Source organism: Porites lutea, chromosome 2 (genome assembly GCF_958299795.1).
Source record: "Porites lutea chromosome 2, jaPorLute2.1, whole genome shotgun sequence".
NCBI lineage: Eukaryota > Metazoa > Cnidaria > Anthozoa > Scleractinia > Poritidae > Porites > Porites lutea.
Window position 1 is genome coordinate 41875849 of NC_133202.1, and position 21813 is coordinate 41897661.

The 21813-nt window shown below is 34.5% G+C and overlaps 1 protein-coding gene across 1 annotated transcript in view; it reads left to right on the top strand.

Annotated features, from left to right (window-relative positions):
- The first annotated feature begins 3329 nt into the window (after positions 1 to 3329).
- Positions 3330 to 21813, top strand: part of LOC140928657 (gamma-aminobutyric acid type B receptor subunit 2-like) — a 35989-nt gene continuing 17505 nt past the window's right edge. Inside the window, exons 1-3 of the mRNA XM_073378435.1 lie at positions 3330 to 3989; positions 15813 to 16261; positions 19679 to 19816. Coding sequence (XP_073234536.1) covers positions 15815 to 16261; positions 19679 to 19816 — 585 coding nt within the window. The 5' untranslated portion in view covers positions 3330 to 3989; positions 15813 to 15814. The remainder of the gene's footprint in view (positions 3990 to 15812; positions 16262 to 19678; positions 19817 to 21813) is intronic.

Sequence of the window (21813 nt, forward strand, 5' to 3'; positions counted from 1 at the left end):
AAAATGATATTTTTCTACAAAAATCCTTGGAAATTATTTTTTAATTGCAAAAATGCTGAATGAGAACATTGTCAGTATGTCATTTTTGGGATAACCTTAGGTCCAAGTAAATTGTAAAGGTGTAAAATAATGTAATAACAACAACAGCATCAAACTCTTTATGAAATTCGTAAGTTTAAAAACTCAATTCCCCCGGGGGTAGACTGCAAAACAGTCGGGTTTTTTCTCAAAATTGGTTTAGAGGAGAGTAAGAGCAGCGTAAGAGCCTCACACGCCTTACGGGTGTGAGGCTCTTACTCAGGCTCCCGTTTTTAGCTTTTGTTTAATTGTTCGTGTGTACAGTGTACTTGAATATGCAAAAGTACGGTTGTTTTGCAGTGTACCTGAGGGGCTGTGTACAAGTCGGTTTATTTAAGAATTATTTGTAGAGCCCGAATGGGCTCTGAGTCAATTCAATAGCCTATGAGGCCGAAGGCCGAATGGGCTATTGACTCAGAGGCCATGAGGGCGAGAGGAATAATTGTTTTAGTAAAATCCAACTAGTTGGTCAAAAATATCGAGAATAAAAAAATGTAGCTGCTTAAAGCTAGACTTAAATCCTTTTTTGCCGCCAAAAAGCCGGCGCTTTTCGCTACTAGTGGGCTATAACATATAGCCTAGTAGTAGCTCAACCAATCAGAACGCAGCATTGATAATAGACCACTAGATGGATTTTACTAATATGGGATAAACAACACGAGTCCCACATAGTCAGAAAGAGCACATTGAGGTAGTGAAAGATCTGAAGTTTGATGTCGATTGGACCAATGTTAAACAAGACACAGCTATTTATAAACTTGAAAATTTTTAAGAGATATATTGATTGCCGGACACGTCGTCGGACGTCTGTATATTTCTTAGTAAATTTTGGAGCTTTTCAATGGCTGTATCTCGTTCAATATAGGCCCGATAAACCGACTAAACTTGAAAATGTTGTTAATCTCAAGCTGCTCTTTCTGACTATATGGGTCTCGTGTTGTTTATCCCATAAAAAAACCGACTGGTACCCAGCACCTCTGCGATGACGACCATGTTGGTGGTCACTAAAAGAACAAAAGCATTTCTCTCCTCTGGGAACCCTGAATAAAACCATTTTCATATAAATTCTTCGAAAAAAAATTGCCACCTTGTCACGTGGTTACAAACCAAGAATTCCAGACGGGAAAAGTAAAAGAAATGATCAATACAAGACGACTTAATAATGGAAAAGCTGATCTGTAGAGTTGTCACATAAATGTAATAAAAAAATATATACAAATGTTTGTTATAGAGGTTGACGTAATTTGCAGCGTAAGGAAAGTTTTGTATTTTCTTAGTTAAAAACAAGAAATCAGTTTTTGCTTTCGTAAAATAAGTTTCCCCATTTCCCACTGATCATCATTTTTTGACGTTTTGAAATAATTCTTGAAACTAAATTGACTTACTAATTAAACATAAGTCACAATGGACACTTTTTATTGAATATTTGTTGTTTTTTTTACAGCAAATGGTCTTAAAGTCTGCCAAAATGAGACAATGAAATAGCCTCTCTAGCGTTAATGTAAAAAGAAAATGTACGTGACTTCCCTACTAGCACATCACTAAAATTCTTTTCAATTAAGTAAATAATATAATGCAAATACTTAGTATTAACTATCATTGTAATAGTGGCCAAAAAGAAGGCGACCATTTCTAAAGAGTAGTTTGTGGTCATTAAACTTCCTCAAATTTATTACCGCTTTAACTTGCTTTGAAAGCCCATGGTTTCCTCCGTAAACAACAGAGCAAGGTAAAATGGAGTAATTTCTACCGTACAATTCTTGTCTTACCTTAATGACGTCATTCACCTTATTATTACTATATGTTTTTATTGCCGTTTTGTGAACATGATTTTAGCGTTAAAATAGTTTTTCCTATTTTTTAATTAGTGTTCGGCTTACTTAGCCAGTATTTAGCTGCACATGAGACATGTAATATCTTTCTTTTCTGTGGGATTTACATACTTAAGTTGCTATTATGGATTTTGTTATCGCTTATCTAGAAAAAGTTTGCGCATGCACACACGCACCAAACAAAACAGATTATGAAAAAGATAGGAAGTCAAAATTTCCGTGCATAAGACAGTAGTGAAAAATTGTATCTGTGTTTTCCCGACTGCAAATTAATGGCCATTAGTTTAGAACAATGTGGATTCACATCTGTTAACTAATGCGATGGTGAATTTAAAGATCATTTTGACGTTTGAAAGAAATATTAAATATCCTCGTAAGTATGTTCATTTTCATTATCCAATCATGTCAATCAAAGCGTAATAGTGTTTTTATGAACCTGTAGATTTTAGGATTTTTTTATCATGCAATAGCACAATTTTAATTAAGTTTCTTATTTCATTTTATTTCATTTCGTTTATTGCTACGAAGCAAATATTTATTTATTTTGAAGTTCACATGTATTGAAAGTTAGGCTATTTTCTGTACAGCTCTTAAAATTTCAATCCTGAACATCCAAGAATAAATTGGAAATTTAGATTTCTATAAAATTTTAACTGTTTGAAAAACAGAATTTCTCTGTCACGAAATTAGTGAACGAAAAATTCCATTCGCCATTTAAAAGGAAAATGGGCTTAACACAAAAAGCAGTATTGTCTTTTACTTTCTATTAGAATTTAGAACGTTTCAAAATCCCGTATTTCTCGGAACGTTAACGTCTAAATAACATGCTTATTTTGTAAGTATATATCAGCTGCAAAAGCTTGCTTGATCACTAAAACATGGTATGAATATTTTCATTTTTTATCAGCCACAGCTTATTAAGTTGTTTTTTTCTGAGTATGAATGACTTTGTGTACAAATATTTTATTACTATCATTTTTTATCATGGTTGGACTAATGGCCCTTTATTTTCGGTTCTCTTAGGAAAGGGTCGCAGGAGGTCATGGTTTAATTTTTATCCATTCTCTACTACAAAACAACTAGGGAAAGTTCAAATGTTATACATTATTAGTTTTTGAGCTGAGTAAAGTCTTTTGTCAGTCTCCGCTTTTAATAACGATTTTATTTGACCAAGGAGCTTAAAGTGCTATTTTATTTTACAAAGAAACTTAAATGCAGTTTACCATGTTAAACTCTAAATATAGCGAGGACAATACGGATATAAGAAGAAGACTTAACTTAGTTTTATTTTCTTTTGTTTTTTTCTTTTTTTTCATACAATTCAATACAAAGTTTAAAGGGTTAAAAAAACTCTTTAGTGTTAATTCCGTGAAAGTGTTTTATACTTCGGATTCAAGTCGGCGCAACATACATTGCAGGAAACGTATTGAGTATAGTGACGTCATACGCTGTCCTGTTGAACTAGGATTTATTTGCATGAAAACCGTTTGATTTCATATGTACCCCTTTTTTCGTTATGTTAAAACTCAGACATATTTTACTACTATAAAATAAATATTCAATAAAAAAAATCGTCTTCATGGAAAACAAACCAATCGCAATAAGATTTTATCATATTTAATTCATCTTAAGGAGTAGCATTCACTATTAACATGTAAATTAGTTACTCTTTCTAGTGATACTTGTGTTTCTACTTGTTAAGCGTATTATAAGACAGATTTTCTTTTACTAATGACAATTTCTTTTATGGCAGCGAAGAAATCGGTTTAGCAGTCTTTTGTATTTTTTTAAACCAAAGAGTTGCTTTCGCTGGCATTACATAGCATTCACTGGATCTGAAGTCAGTTTCAGTAATTTGTGGTTTGCTGTTGGTTTTTCTTTTCAGGCGAGTGAATTCGTTTTCAGTCCATGGTGTATTTCCTTTCTTTATCGTCTGTTATGTTTATAGCAATATAAAATAACATCGCTAGAACGCTTTCGTGTCATTGTGAAAATCTTCTTCTAAAAAACAGAAGCAGAGGACAGGATTAACACACAGCACCATAACGCTTTTCGTGGAGCTGGCAGTTAACGCGTTTGGTAAGTCCAATCTAAGATTAACAGTGATTTCGCTTTTGAACTCCATACCTTTCTTCGCGTCTAGAAATAAATCAAGTTACATCGCTAAAGGACAATTAATCATTCGTTTCAATTGGTTTCAGTTCATAAAATTTAAATGTTAAAAATGTAATTTGTATCTTACACGGCGACCAGGCAATACTTTCAGACGGGAAATCATAAATATCTCCTTAGTGAAATACATTATCATGACAAATATGATTTTTTTATGCTCCATGTTCCTTTTATTAATAATTATCAAAGTGAATTATAGATGTTGGCGGAGTCTCGCTTTAGGTGATGACTGTTCTATGGAATATGGAAATTTGAAAAAATTGCACTCAATATTGTGTTTATTTTGCACGTTTTTGGTGTCTTTACAATTTGAAGTTACTTAGTTATGACCAGAAGAAAGGCTGAGTCCACAAGCAAAATTACTTATTCAGTTGATAAATTGTACATATGTTGCTGTTCTTGACGTTAATATATTTTAAGTTTTTCTTTGAATTGAATCAGTAGCAGCTAGTTGTGTTTGCGATTTTCGGTCGCTTATACCATGTAATACTGAAATTAATCAACATTTATGATTGAAAAAGCTAAAAATTTCCAAACTAACCTTTTAGTATTTGAATATTATATCTTTGCATGTGACATCCACTTATTTTGTGAGTTAGCGCTACAAACATCGATCCTTTTTTTGACATTTGGTGGCTTTAATACCTTCATTAATGACGAATCTATAGTTTGAAATCAATGGTTACTGTGTTTATTTAGTTTGATGTCCTCGTTATTTATTTTATTTATTAGAAATTTATAGAAATATTTGGCATGGGAGGCTTTCCTATTTTAAAAATAGTAAAAAAAATTTTTGCACATGAAATTAAGTTTTGCTAAGGAGTTTTGATTTTGGTTATAATAATTCAATAAGCAGAATTACCAAAACCGCTAAAAACAAAAATGGACATGCCCAAAACCTATGTAGAGGCAATACAAGTATAATTACGTATAAAGAAGCTGGGGAAAGGTTCATCGATGGATTTTACGGTTCTTTCGTAATAACTGACTCAAATGCACAAGCAGAACGTTTGTATTATTCAAGTACATTTTTAACAGGAAAATGTTTCAATTTTATTGCATGTGTTTCCGCCTTAATAGCAAGTAATGAAAGAATAGGATATAGATAGGTTAAGATATTATTTTCAATTCAGTTTCATTTCATAAGTCAATAGTCAACTAAAGTATTAAGAAAAACAGCGTGAGTGTGGTCACGAATGAAACTAAACACAAGACTATCAAGTAACCGCGAGTAATGTAGTCATTTTGAAAAAGTAGATTAAACAAATAATGGATACGAATATCGCGATCAAATCACTATCATCACCTTACGCTTGTAGAGCAAACTACAAAAACACGCTTATCGTTTCAAATGTTTTCGCTATATTTCAAACTTCTTTTAAAAAAATAATAGACGAATATTTTTTTCTTCTGTAGCCGTATAAGTGATATAACTTGACACTGACGCTTTGTTCCTTGTTTTAGATACTGCTATTATTTCCTTTGAATGCTGGCTTTGCCCTGCCTTAAGTTTCCCTTCATCTTACATTACAACGTCATCACGAAAGAAGGTGATGACACTAAAACGTTTGGTTTATTCGCTATTTTGTTGCCGATATCTCAAAATTTTCAAAATTGTCTTTGGCGTTATTACAGATAACTAATTATAAATATAGCGCTTTAAAAATGTAAAAAAGAATGGAATATTGTTTAAATTATTCTGGTACAAGGTTTTTGTCCACTGAAAATTGAAGTTACTCAATTTCCCGATGGATTGCGTCTTAAAGTGTTGTATAATCGTTTATTGTTTGTGTTTTTTGTTTCTTTCTTCGTTTTTGGAACATTGTCCTTCTTCCACAAAATGTAGGGGGCATTTGACCCCCACCTTCCTTCAACTGCCCTTGCTACGGGTCCGCACCATCGGTGCCAAAGGAAATGACAGGCATTTGGAATAAGCAGGGACCCGTTCTGGTTACAATACCGGCCAATCAGATTATTTGAAATCATTTCATTTTTAGGTTGGCAAAAGAACAGAGACCCTGTCAATAATTCAAAATACATTCTATGCGTCCTATGGCAATCTGATTACCGGTTTAGAAAGTGATTTTGAAATAATTCAGATTAAGAGGTTCCTGCGGTCTGTAATGACGTTGCTATGCTCCTCTTTTTTTCAGCTGCGTATTGTTCAATATATCCCTTTGAAAATAAAGCACGAAGAAAATTTTATAGCTTGCTTAAGTAGTTCAAGGGAATTAATCATATTTCACACAGCCAAACGCTTAATTAACCACTCGCCGTTAAGAAACACAATAATTGGTATACCTATTGGTTGACATAATGCTTTAGCAACTAATACTTTTTCACATCATTTCGCAAATTGACTAAAACCTTTTAACATGAATTTCAAGTAACTTCTTCAAGCATTTTTTTTATTATTTTTAAGAAAGCCAGATTTGTTCGAATAATGAATGTTACTGAAAACAAACCAACAGCACAGCACGTGAGGCAGAATAACGTTATATCCTATAGAAATGTGGCCCTACACGTAAACACGAGCCGTGCAGATAAGATTTGCGTGATATCTGTTGGGCAATGTTCAGGAAGTCAACATGGCTAAGCCATGTCAGAACAGTCCTTCAAATTGATCATTACTGAGGATATCATTTATTTCGTCAGCTTTAGGAGGAGATAAAATATGAAGAAAACAATGCGAAGCATCCAGAGCGACAAATAGACATGTTTTCCTCTTTTTTGCATCCTTCAGGCAAATTGACGTTTGCATGCAAAAAGTTTCGAATCACCGGATCACTCCTAAATGAAGAAAGATGGTAACACTTATCGGCTTCCTGCAAGAAAACATATTGAAGATACAATCAGTCTTTCTTCAAAGGTTTCCTTTCGTTCGGGCGGTCTTATTTCTTATAGGCTGGATCTACTAGGTAACAGAAATCTCTGAACAAAGACTACCGCTTGGCATATCTAGTTAGTCTGTTTCAACGCTTCCGCATAGAAATAACAGCGCTGTAAATAAATTGAAAGACTTCTTCACATGCATGAATAAATTTAGCCCCTGTTTACTTTGTATTTAATTTTGTGGACGTCTTAATTTAGAGGTAAATGCTGGAAAACAAAAAGACTGCGACTTGTTGACGTTAAAAGAATTAGTCTCTGTGCGTGCGCTGCGATCGGATTTGAAATACTGATAACAAAAAAAACAGATGGCTGTCATTCTTGCAAAGTAGTAGTTTGATTTCATCTTTCTTGGGCCTAATCCAGGTGCAAGACAGAAGAATTTATGATTTAGGCAAGTCTCTTAGCCGAGCAATGAGTTTTGCGTTGTTTGCCAAAAACCTTGAGGTAGGTGGATGGAATTAGTGATGGTTCTCCAACAGATTATCGGTGCTACGAATCAACGATGAACGCTTTTTTATTGTTTTCAATATGGATTTTTTTCCTGTTCAAGTCTTTCTGACTTAATTTTTTTTTTCTGGATATACTTTAAGGAAGGCCTTTGTTTTAAAATTATGTTACAGTACTCCTCATGTTAAAGGACCCAAAAATCATAACAATAAACATAGAAGTAATGATGTTCCGCTAAATAAAATGCTTGAAATTTTAAAGCAACCTAAAAAGTCAAGTTTTTTAAGGAAGTCTATCATGCCTTGGTGCTTATTAAATTAATGGCAATAATAAGAAGTACATTTTCTGTGTATTTAAAACTTGGTCGTAATATTAGAGTTGATGATTTATGGCAGTAAAGAAGAGTTAGATAGTTATCTGCCCTGAAGCTCCGCATCATATGTATCCTGCTTGCATTTTCCTTCGTTTCATTTAGCCGAAAGGAAAAACGTTTTAATTCGTTCAGTACTGCTTATTGTATCATTGTAACATCCGAAGCAATGCCCGCAATGAAATGAGCAATGAAAACGTCAACCATCAATTAACGACTAGTCTGATTGGAAATAGTAGGTAGGCATGACGAACAACCGCAATTTTTTACACCCTGTACTATTTTGATTCTGGGTCGATTGTTTTACTCTCATTTCCAAGTTCTAAAATACATTGAAAGTTTTAAAGGACTGTCGTTGCTTGATAAATGTGGCTCAGTGTTCAAAAGCACATTAAAAAAAATGTCTCTTTAAGTAGTTTAAAATAATGGAAAATAGAAAAGTCCAAATATGAAGCACTTTTCTTTTTATTTCTTTGTCATATGTAACCTTTATTTCCAAGTTCTAAAATACATTGAAAGTTTTGAAGGACTGTCGTTGCTTGATAAAGGTGGTTCAGTGTGCAAAAAGCACATTAAAAAAATGTCTCTTTAAGTAGTTTTAAAAAATGGACAATAGAAAAGTCCAAACATGAAGCACGTTTGTTTTTATTTCTTTGTCGTATGTAACCTTTATTAAATTCTGTTTAAAACAGTATTTGTTATAATTGTTATAGTGTTGATAAATAAACCTTTAAATTATTAGAGACTAAATATAACAACTTTATAAATTTGCTCCTTTGCTACAAAAGTTTTAAAGTAAAAATTGCTCCTCACTAAACAAAGACGGCAGAGATTGGCTGTTACAGGGAGCTATTTATTTGAGATGTTGTGATAGCATTAGTTTAACCTTTCTGACTCGATTGATTGAAGTAAGTTTTATATGTGAATATGATATATGTTAAGAAAACGGCAATTTCAAAAGAAAAACGAAAGCTGGATGCATCTTAAAGTTTAATATTGGTATATAGATATTCTACGTGAGCAAACGAGATAAGGTGAAGACGATACTATTTTTCTAATACCTAAAAATAAAAACTACAATAAAAACAAACTGCTGAGATTTACAATCTGGTAGCTCAACCTAAAAAGAATACAATCGATGTTAGTGTTTGCAAACTTCTCTTTGACAACCCCTTCAGAGAGCATCATTTCTCTCAGCTTTAAAATTCTAGTAGTTCGGTTTGTTTGTTTGTTTGTTTTTTCTTGTTTTTTTTTTTTCAAAGACGGCTAAAAAAAACTGTTTTTTTCAATAATTTTAGAATATGTGGACTACGCACATAAAGTATTGAATTTCACATCCTCTGACTATTGTAGCCATTTTACTGACACGTCCACAGTTTCGATCATGTCCGCGGGACATTTTCCTCATTTGAGTCACGTCTTCTAAGAGCTTGAGGCTTAAATGAAAAGAAAGCCTTGTCGGCAAAACTTTAACTTCAAAGACAAAAGTGTTAGCATCGATCAAACAAAACTGTTGATTTCACTAGCATGAAGATCATAGAAATGCAATGCAACGGAAGTACTTGTATGACATATATAAATCATAGAAGCCTAAAAAACTATTCGCATGCTTCTAAATGTGTCAAAATATATGTTACAAGCAAATCCGCTATTTTTTACTCGATTTCAAGAAACAATGAAGCTGCTCTTAGTAATAAGATTCCAAAGAAAATGTAAAAACACTTCTACTGGAATAGTCATGCATCTCTGGAATTGTCGGTTTTATCGAGCAAATTCGAGCACAGAAGATCTTTAAGACGTTTTTCTTTTTTTAGTAATGTCATAATGAATACGCCTTTAGCTTAAGTAAATTTTCAGGAAGGAGTAAGAACAATTTCCTGTCAAAATTCTTACCCTTCGAGACACTTCTCGCTAACAAGATGAGAGGATTTAACAACTTAAACTTAAAAGCTTTAAAATCTGAATAAAATCAAATTTGTTACTCTGTTTTTTCGATAACATACTGCTGAGACCATTGTTTCGAGAAAATGATGAGATTCTGATATTTGGTCTTTGGGTATTACGCTATTAGAAAAACGCAACACGTTTTCCTGGTTTTCTCAACTAAATGGAAAGCCTAAGGGCTGAAGATATGTTGTTTATTTTAAGAAAAAAATATGTAATGGAAAAAGTGCAAGGAAATACGTCAATAACATTGTTCCAAATCCACTGACGAAAAAATATTGGCGACACAAAACGAAGTCAGGTAGAGCACGAAATGTAATGTACTTGTGCAAAGACGGAATGTCTTGACAGCCTATTACAAACTGTGATTTCATATGACTAGAAAACTCGGTAGAACGGTAAGGTGGCTCGCTTTTAAAAGTTTAAAAATTGTATTTTACTTACTCTACCTGCAGATACGGCAGCCACGTGACACAGGGTAGATATTTTTTGATAACACGCAAAGGTCATGTGATCAGAGCAATATTCGTAGCAACTTATCTTCCATAAATGCTTGTTAAAGTCAGATATAGTTTTAGCCAAATCTGTATCTGCATTATATGCTGAAATTACCCAGTTAAACGAATGCCCTTTTTTCAAAATTTAACATATAACAAAAAATTATTATTTTCCGTTTGAAAGACAATCCTTCTTCAGGAGCTATTTTCAAACTCTTATTTGTAACGAACTCTTAGTTTTATTTTCTTTTTTCTTTTAGCCCCTGAAGAAGGTTTGTCTTTCAAACCAAAATATTGGGCAAGTTTTATTAAATATATATTTTTTGTTTCATTCTTTAAGCTTGACGGAAAATTTTATTGTTAAAGAACCAACAATTTTCTCGGATCACTCTCAACTTATCTGTTGGCTGAATATTTCCCCATCAATTTCCCCTCAAACAAATACTCCTCCGCAAGCAAAAGCATTTGATCTTCCTAAACAATTCATCTGGAATGAAACTTCAAGAGAACACTTTCTTAATATCTTAAAACAAGATAAATTCCTCTCACGATTAAATCTATTTGAAAATACTAATTTTGCCATGGACAGTGAAGGCATTGATTCTGCTACGGAACATTTTACAAACATTTTAAATGATATATGCGCCTGTTCTCTCAGATTAGCTTGTACACAAAAGAAACCAAAAAAGCATAAATTATGGTTTGATAAGGACTGTGCCCTTTTAAGGAAAAATTTAAGGGGACTATCTAACAAGAAACATAAAAAACCTTATGATGAAAGTCTCAGACACGACTATCACAGCATGCGTAAAAACTTTAAGAAATTGGTTAAACACAAAAAAGCAAAATTACTAGATTCTCAAGTTGAGGACCTCATACAAAACAAAGACAGTCAGAAATTCTGGACTTACCTCAAATCTTTAAAAGAAAAACAACGCTCCCCCTCTAACAAAAACGATATTCCAGCTGACAGTCTATTTAGCCATTTTAAACGCTTACATTCGGTTTCAGACCCCCCTTCTTTTTATACAGATCCTGTTTCCTTAAAGGAAGACATTTCCAGTTTAGAAGAAACGAAAAACATTCACAACTACTTAGATAGCCCTATTTCAATTAATGAAATAGAAACTACGGTCAAATCACTTAAGTCAAGGAAATCTCCGGGACCTGACAAAATTCGTAATGAAATGTTGAAAGCCAGCGTACAATTCTTGAAAACCGCACTCCAAAAATTATTTAACCTTATACTCCAAAGTGGTTTTTACCCTAGCTCTTGGTGCGAAGGAATAATAACCCCTATTTATAAATCTGGAAACAAGCAAGACCCGGGAAATTATAGAGGTATATGTATAAATAGTTGTCTCGGAAAGCTTTTCACCTCAGTACTTAATACCAGACTGAAAAATTTTGTAATCGATCAAGACATATTGCATGAAGCTCAAATAGGTTTTTTACCGAATCATCGTACAACTGATCACATATTTACCTTAAGAACACTAATCGATAAATACGTCAATCAAACTACAAAAGGAAAATTATATACCTGCTTTATTGACTTCAAAAAGGCTTTTGATTCGGTTTGGCATGATGGCTTATTCTATAAACTCCTTCGGTACAACATTGGGGGAAAATTTTATGATTTAATAAAGCACCTTTATTCAAAAACTAAATGCTCCATAAAGTTTTCCGATTGTCAACGAACGGAATTCTTTAACTATTGCAAAGGGGTTAGACAAGGTTGTATCCTTTCTCCTATGCTTTTCAACCTATATCTAAATGAAATCCCTTTTTTACTTGACCGACAAGACACAGACCCTATTATTTTACCAAATGGAACTCATCTGAACTGTTTATTTTATGCAGATGATCTTGTTCTAATTTCCCATTCAGCCGAAGGACTTCAAAAAGCGCTTTCTGTGCTCGCTGAATATTGTAACAAATGGTTGCTATCTGTTAATTCAAAGAAAACTAAAGTTCTGATTTTTCAAAAGAAATGTAGAAAATCAGTCCTTAACAAATATTGTTTTAAGATAAACAATGACAAAATAGAAATTGTTAACAATTATACATACCTCGGTATCAATTTAGCTACAAATGGGAACTTCAATGTGTGTAAAATAAACTTAAAAGAAAAAACACGACGATCGTTTTTTGCGATACGACGCTACCTTGATTTCTTGAAACTACCAATTGACATAACCAATAAACTCATTAATTCGCTTTTCCTCCCCATTCTTTTATATGGATCTGAAATCTGGGGCATATATACTAAAGATGATTTTAACGCCTGGGAAAAAGACATAATTGAAAAAACGCATATATATTTTTGCAAACAGTCCTTAGGCGTAAATAAACAATGTCCAAACGTCGCTGCTAGAAATGAACTAGGTAGATTACCGCTGAAATTAACTATAGATACCTCAATTATTAAATTTTGGATTCATTTACAAAATATGCCAGATAAAAACATAGCAAAACAATGTCTACAACTCTCCCAGGAAATGGCCGATAACAACCAGCCAGGTTTGATGCAGAAAATAAAAACTATATGTAGCAAGTACAACGCAACCGCCATAACATTGAATGAAAACAACGAAAAAGTCTTCACCTCTTACATCAAGCAAAACATCAATAATGCTCTAACTGAGCATCAACTTACCCTCCTTAAAACAAATAGAAAATTGAATTTTTATACTACCTTTAAGAACGATAATAAAAAAGCAGAATTCTTAAATATGATTAAAAATCCACTTCACAAAACCTCACTCAATAAATTTCGACTAGGAAATCATCGATTACATATTGAAACAGGCAGACACACAGTACCTAAAACTCCCGAAAATTTAAGAATATGTTATCTATGTCAGACGAATGAAGTTGAAAATGAACTTCATTTTCTATTCTTCTGCAAACTTTATGACAATTTACGTTTAAAATTCTTCAGTGAAATATCTGATAGATATACACTTTTCAAGGACTTAGATGTGACTTCAAAACTTTTATTTCTCTTTAATAGTATAGATCCCTCTGTTTGTAGATCAATTGCTGCTTTTGTTTTTGAATGTATGCGTTACAGACATGATATGTTATTTCAGAAAAGAATATAATCTTTTTATTTTGCCATATATTTATAAATGATATATTTGTACTTTATTCATAAGTATTAGATAGGTAATGCCATGTATAGATATGGAAATACCTTAATAAATTGTTGTTGTTGTTATTCATCTCCTTGTCGTAAAGATCAGTTTACGGTTAAAAAATTTACCGCACGGTTTGTCGCTGTGGACTTCCTGATATTTTATATTTTCATAGCAGCGCCATAGATAAGAACATCTGGTATTTCTCCTTAGAAGAATTTTTGGTTGTCGCATAACAACGCTTATGTAATGTTTTACGTAAGTCCAACCAGCCGCGTAAGCGAAGTTAATTGTCACACTTCCCAGACATCCCATCAGGCATATAAAAGGGATGGCGTTCGTGTAAAGAGACAGTGATATACGCTATCTGCTTGTCTTGGAATTCTCACTAAGCGTAAATGAGATTTCATTGAATAAACATTGCATAGAAAGGAAATTAAGAGTACTCCTCGATGCGGAGGAATGATAGAAATCGATAATGATTTTTTATCGATTGTTATTGATTACTATTGAATACTATCGACGGTTATCGATTTTGTTAATCGATAATAATCGATAAATTATTTATTCTGTGACTTCGATTTCTATCGATTTCCGAAATCAGTCACTAATAATCGACGAATTAAATCGAGTAATATCGATGATATCGATTGATTTCCGATATCGATTTTTATCGATTAACTACGTCTGGAGTAACAACACTAATGATTTGAAAAGAAGTACGAATTGTGAACAAGTGCTGTTGAATATAGACCATAAGACCTCGCAAATAGCTTACTGACAAATATACTGAATTTGTCATGAACCGGAGAACGCATTATCAGATGATATCACGTGCAGCTAACTGGAGTAAAATTGATTGTTTACACGGGTGAACTTCCACCTTGTATGGCTAGGGTTGCTGTCGTTGATATGTGTCGAAATGTGGGGCGCCTTCAGCGAAGTTCTTCCTGCAGAAGAGAAAACAGGTTAATTTCGTCAGACACCAGGTCAGAGTCTTTAGACTCTTCACTGTACACTTAAGTTCCTGTTTTTAGATGGAATGCCACTGTTGATTGTTTTCCAAAGGGGGATCCATCAAAATGACGTCTTTACTGGTATGAATCGGAGTTAAGGAGGATAGATTTGAAGGCCTGCCAATCATCTGCGTATTAGCTCTGTTAGTATCGAGCATGGATCTCATCAGTCTAAATGTCGGAGTACAAACTTTCATGTCTCGTGTTACGAAAGGAAAAAGATGACTTCGAGTTCTAACCGACAGATTTTAATCATCCAGCGTACCCTTTGTTTTTCGTTGTCAAAAGCTTGACGCGGGCATATTTTGAGAATATTCCTGTCAATTATAGTCCATTAAAGCTGCGAAAAACATTTCAAAAAATCCCATTGAGTAGGTGGTAAAATAAATATCAAAGCTGCGGCGTTCAGTTAAGACGTCGTTAAAACCAGATTGTCTTTGTGTTGTAGGCCTTTTCTTAAAAAACTTGTATCCGGTGTCTTCATGCGTTCGGCCCAAGACGTTAACCTTCCTAGATACAAACCTCCGGCACTTCCAGCCTGATAAAACAAAGTTACTAATCACAAACTACTAAATCACGTACACTCACGGAAGTCATAAATTACCATTAGCTTTGAAATTAATTTATTCCCAACCGATGGAGATCTGTTCTTTTTAGAAACTTTCATTTTCTCTGTTTGGTATAAGCCTCTGGAGACTGAATCAACATTACAGCTTTTTATTTATTTTGTTTTTAGGGGTTTTTTTTGGAAAACTAAATTTCATTAAACCCTGAAGTCTTTACTGGGTAACCATGATGACGATCGTTTCCAACCATATAGATGTTCCGAACGGATATTAATTTGAAACTTAAAATCAAAATTAAAAACAGTTTTAATTTTCCAACAAAAAAGAAGTTAAGCGTTTACAGAGAGCGGCAAAGTAGGTAAATGCGCCCAGTTCACTGCGAGCTTAAGTATCGGTTCAAAAAGCAATAAATTACACAACGCCTTGTCTTCGTTAATCTTAATGGAAAGATTTGTTACTTTTTTATAGACCACAGCAGAAGAGCAAAGTCTGACAAAGTCAAATTTCATCATAGTCGCATGATAAAACAGAAACAAATGCAATACTTATATATTTTTTATTTTAAGGGGGAAAGAGCTTTTAACTGTGAAATAAGATTTCCTTTATTTTTGCTTTAAAGCGGAGATAAACAAATTAAATGCAAGTTCTCAAAATCATCTCAATAGAGTTGAGCCAATAGAAAAGGTTTCCTACATTGGATCCTAACAACATGAAAAGGTCGTTATGCTCTGTGTAATAAAGTACAGAAGTGTTGTCAGCTTTGATAATAAAAGTTGCATTTGAAATATTGTCTGTCGTTTGAAATGCCAGATTATTTCCTACGTACATTAAACTTGTTTGTTGTTTTTTATTCCCCAGAGATGAAGTCCAAGAAGTCAACAAGGGTCTCTTCTGGTTTAACATGTTTTGCAATTTTAGTTCAAACTATATTTTGTAGTTTACAAATTGGAACGAATACACAGTTCTGTTGTGAAAAGACTGTCAACTCAACTGGCTTCCGCTGCTGGAATCACACTATAAAAGAAAATAGCGTACACGTTGCGTGGAAATTCAACAACTGTTCTCAAAATGACACAGAAAGAACATGTTTTAATGTCACTGAGATGCATTCTTGTCGACAAAATTATAGTTCTACTTTTGCTGTGCAGGAAAAAAGACAAATTCACATTGGAGCATTTGTTCCATTCTTGAAAGATGACAGATACGGACATTTTACAGCGATGAAAATGGCTATTGATATAATAAACAATCGAAGTGATATTCTAGGTAATTACACCCTGGTGTTGGACTCTGAAGATACAATTTGGGTAAGTGCATAGTACTTTACTGATTTGAATCAATTCACTGAGGATAATTTTGATAAGTCGGTCTTGTAGGACGGAATTAACAACTACATACTTCTCAAACCTTTTTGTGGGGAAGAACAAGAAGAGCGCTTACCATTCGTACGGAAAGTCCGGTAATTCCGGAGGGACTTCGCATCCCTGTGGAAAAAAGGTGATACCTTCCGAAGTATTACCTTTTTCCCGCTTTTAGCGGAACGATCGAAGTTTTCTGTACCATTTGATTGGTTTACCGGCACCAGGATTCCGCTCAAGAGAAAACGAAAAATTTGCTGGTATTTGATATCTTTTAAATGGTAAAACTCAATCCAATTCCTGTTTTCGGTGCGAAAAAAATACCAATACCATTTGACTTAAAATTTTAACCAAAGTTTCCGTACAAATGGTAAGCACTCGAGATTAAAAGGGCCAACATGGCTGCCTTAACGTCAGCTGTGAACCAGCAATAGCAGACTGAAGTTGTTTTGAATTGTTCAAAGGAAAACGGATTTTTGCAGCTCCTCATTTTTGACGTTTCCAGTCACAGTTAAATGTCCTTAAACCAACAATGGACATTATAGGATAAAAGACTAGTATAATGTATTTTTCAGTATGGTAATAAAGGCATTAATAAAAGGACAAAATAAATCATTCAACGTCACGCGTTTGGATACCTGATGAAAATCTCCTATTTTGCTCCCTTATCTATTGTTTCCCGTCATGTGATAATACTCCAGAGAACTGTAACCAAATGCTTCTTTCCAATTTTATCTTATTTACGTGCATATTAAAAGTCCAAGGGGAAAATTCCCCTGAGACCTTTATTTGGAAAATGAAACATAAAAGTTAAAGAGGTCTTTTTCTCTCCAAAAGTGACGTTGGTATAAAAACTATATCAAGTACCAGTTTTCATTGTGCAAAATATTACACCTCGAAGGTCTTAAGTACTCCGCTTCAACTCGCATTTTCAACTCTCTTCTTGCTGACTGAAATGCAACAAAAACATTGTCTCACTTTCGATCAAGAGATCATAGCTCTCTAATTTTGATATTTTAAATAGCATCTGCGATTTCTTTTCAATTTTCTTTTGATTCTCTTGATGAATAAAGCTGGTGTACAAAAAACCACCGGCTAATGATTTAAGTTCATGTCTGGCTCAGTTAAGTTTGGATCGTCTAACATGTTTTATCGGTCTGCTTCAGACGGATAGAACGTCTGATTGTCTCTGGGACAAACGGCGATCTTCACATGTGACGAACTAAACTAATAAATTAAACATTTGTATGATAATGTATATTTAGCCTCGTTCGGGAGAAAATTTATTAAAAATTGCTTTTTGGTCTGATCAGAAGCATGTTTCTGGTCTGATTCAGTTGATTGTTACGACGCGTTCTAAGTTCGACGTCTGACCCAACAGACGATCTTAACTTAATTTAGGTCCACCCAAATTAGAGATTGGTTCGTCTCATGAAAAGTTCGACGTTTATCCTAGGCCTAACATGTCGGACGTGACGTCATAGGGAAAGGCTCCACATGGAATGTGAATTTAAATCATTTGTATGACATTTGCATATATATATGTTATTCACCGGCTGGGAGGTCCGTATTGGGAGAAACTGTGCCCGAGGTCTTGAGTACCGCCCGAGGCCGTAGGCCGAGGGCGGTACTCAGACCGAGGGTGAATAACATTTTTATTTTTTTTCCTTCTGAGATTAAAACGTTTCAGGGAAATTTTACTTCAGCCTCCAACCTATGTGTGTTGAAGAAGGGCGCGTTCGTGTTGATGTTATTCAAAGCGCGCGATCGATTGCAAACCAAAACAAAACATTACAACATGATTTTTAACTTGTAATTTATATTATTCCAACTTAAGCTCTCTTTTAGAATAAAGAAAGGTTTTTGTGTCCTGCTAGACTATTCATAATCTGAGTGTCAAACAAGGATAAAAGAATTGACGAAATTAAAAGCCACAGGAAAGAAAATACTTCAAAGATTTTCTTCGACTGAATGTTTGCTTTAAGATTAATTAAATCGAGCGGGATTAAAACTGCACAAAGGCTTTATAAAAAGAGCTACTTACAGATACCAATCTTAGTGTTTTAAAGTCAATTCGAATAAAAGAAGTCGATGTGGGTAACTAAACAAGTATATAAACAAAGAAATAAAAACGGCGATAACCGACCGCTGGAAAAGTTGTTCTTGTTGTTCATTCAAGATTGAAAGCTACATGCAATCGGTGACAACAACCTTTCCTGAAAAGTAGAAAACTAGCGGGGTATAATTCGATGAAAAACGGCAGAATCTAGATTCAGACAGCCAAAATGGAAAACAAACCTACAAACAGAGGAAAAATGTCGAATAAACGGTGCATGAGAGCAAGATTGTAGTACTTACAGCGTAGGTTATAAAACTAGTGAAGCGACATCACGAGCCACCTGAGACCTGTTGTGCTTTACTTTAGCGGTTTTCCTGGCTGACTTACTCGATTCTCCCTTCAGATGTTTTGTCTGAATAACAAAATTCACTTTTCCCTAGCTAACGCTAATAATAGCGCAAGTTTTAAAAGAAAAATGATTCTGAATCACCAGTTTTGCTCATTCGCAACAACAAACAAACTGGCAGTGTGAATGAAGCTGCCAACGATTCCGCCCGGGTTAGCGGGCAACACAGCCTCCTCCTCAGGTGCTTCGTTTTTTGCATGGCAGAGGCGAGCGCGAAACGAGTGACTGGTGATGAACCGCAAGGGACCTGTAAAAAACTGCCCGCTCTCGGAACCAATCAGATTGCAGGATTTGGAGGATTCCGCCCGCTCGCAAGCTCAGAAAAAAGTAAATAAGCCTATTTCGCATGTTCATAAGAAATACTGTTCAGACAAATAATTTTCGAATCATAAGGTATTAGGCGCTTCTTTTTGCATGTTTTAGACGTTTCCTATTTTTAACATTCTTAAATTCACTGCACAAAGTAATGCTACGAAGACAGCTAAAAAACACACCCTACATATTTTTTAACGAATCGAAAAACAGACAACACAGAACCGACAATTTGCTTTCATGTTATGTTTTGTTCCAGCTTTGTTTTATAAGTTGCTTACATCTGCTTTAACATCTTTCTTTCTCTTAAAACTAATTTTACAGCAGCGGGAATTTTGACGCTACGAAAACATCTCTCATTTTCTTTTTTAAAATGAAAAATTCTGATGTTGGGAGGATAAGGGCTTCTGTTTTTAGCCGTTCTTTGTATATAGATAACTTTTAAGGAGAATTCGATGTGAATGGCAAATGATCATAACGTGGCTCCGTTATTACAACATAAAATACGTCCATAAGTAGATTCTCCACATGTGACGGAAGTTTGTCCCAACTTCGTGTGTTAATTTATTTCCTTCTGTTGTTTTTTAAGGCTAGTGGTGCATATGCCATAAGAGCATTATTTACCCTGCTGAACAGGGAAAACAAACCTGTCATATTGCTTGGACCATCCAACACAGCTGCCCTGGAACCCGTTGCAGAGTCGGCAAGACTATGGAACCTGGTTCAGGTTTGGACATCAACTTTTTTAGGGCCATTTAAGGACGGTGCCCACTAATGGGAAGTATTTTTTCCCAGATAATGACTATGTGAGACAAGTAGATCATGTCAGGGGCTATTGAAATCCAAAAAGAAAACTGGGGGTAACCACGCATTTTTCAGAGATAACTGCGCTTCAATATGGAGAAAAACGCTGAATAGGCATTTTTTAGAAAAATGATAAAAAGTTATTTTTCCCAAAATTTCGGAGTGTACACGTGAACTGGCACAAATGCAATGACAATTGCAACAAGGTTTCAAAATAAGCAACAAATGATAACATAACAACTGCTCTTTATACGTCTTTTTTTGAAATATCAGCACAACTGGGAAGTTGTCAGCAGTTACCCCTCTCCACGCGTTTGCCTTAAAAATAGTGTAAACGACATTTTCCCCGAACCAAAAATTGATCGTTTGCTGAGTAGGCTTATTACTTTCATTTGGTAAGATAAAAAATAGGGGTTACCACGCGTTTTTAGAAGTTAAATTGGTTGGTTTCGGCCTTAACTTAATCGCTTTGGGGGCTATTTACAATTTTTCCTATCCCCTCCCTGGTCAGTTTCACTATTGCTTCACTCAACGCGGAGTACTCTGGGATATCCACAATGGCCGACAGTCAGAGAACAACAACCCACGAAAGAGAGCAAAAACAGAAAGTGAAGCAGGACATTTCATGGACGATAAGGAAAACAAATACGCTATTTCATTCAACTGGAGCTTCTCCGTCTCAAAAATTTAACTAAAATTTTTTGAAAAGAGCAATCTCGAAGGAATTAAAGATTACTTCCAGCGCACATAGAGTAGTATGTCGAGCTCAAGATGCAACGCTGGCGCTGTAAACAAACTACTGTACTGTAGTGGAAAATGGTCGACAGAGACTCTTAGACAGGTACTCCTTCAATCGTTTGCTTACCTGTACATGTCCTCAAGATTTTTTTAACTGTAGATGTAATATGGATTGTAAACCTTCTATCGTTTTTTATCATTTTACCGGGTACCTCAATCAAATATGTTATTAAACTTGCATGCATTCAATGAGCTTATGTCTGTGCTTTGCGCTATCTCTTTCGGGCTTTGCCACGGGTTTCATATCACATAAATTATTTGCATATATAGACTCAAGTTCCATACATGATCATGAGCTCTCTTTTAAAAAAGCTGAATACTGCGAAAGTAGTTGTACCGAATGCGTTTATGTACTGTCATAATGCACTGGGCTATAATGATCATTTTATATATTTCGTTGTGATTTTTTTACTGTAGCATTCTGTGTCATGTTCATTCACTATTTTTGGTCCCTAAATGTTAATTTTAGGCTTAACAGTGTCTGTTAAACCTAAGAAAGTCTTAGAATGGAAATACTTTATTTACCTTCCATCTTTAGTTCGTAAACAGCCAAATGGCAGCTATGTCTAAATGTCCAGATTATGTCTGGCGTGAAATTGAACCTTAAGAAATACTATCTACACGACAAGCTGCCCATGAGTCAATAATTTTAATGCTTAGTAATGCCAAAATGCTTAAATAACAATGATAATACTAAAGAGCATAAAACAATTTTTTACGATTTTCTCCACGATGAAAGCGTTTCCTTTGCGGTCCGCAACTATTTGTGAAGCTGCGATCTCAACAATCCAAGCAATCTTGTGATAGTTTTTTCTTGTTTGTTCGACAAATAAAAACAGTGGACTCTCAATAAAACGGACATCAGTATGTACTCGAACGCTTTAAGTCTATCTTCTGCTGAATAATTAAATAAAATCTTACAAAATTAAAGAAATATTCGGGAAAGTGTTTATAGCCGATTAGCCGATAAAACGCGAAGGACCCGAGTGAAAGGTAAGCTTGCAGTTTCTCGATTAAGCGGAGGACTTAGAGCTATTTTCCTTCTGATTTACTGATCCTTACCTATTAAGGGATTGTTTAATACCCAAGCTCCAAGTGTAACATCTCGAAGCAATAATTTTT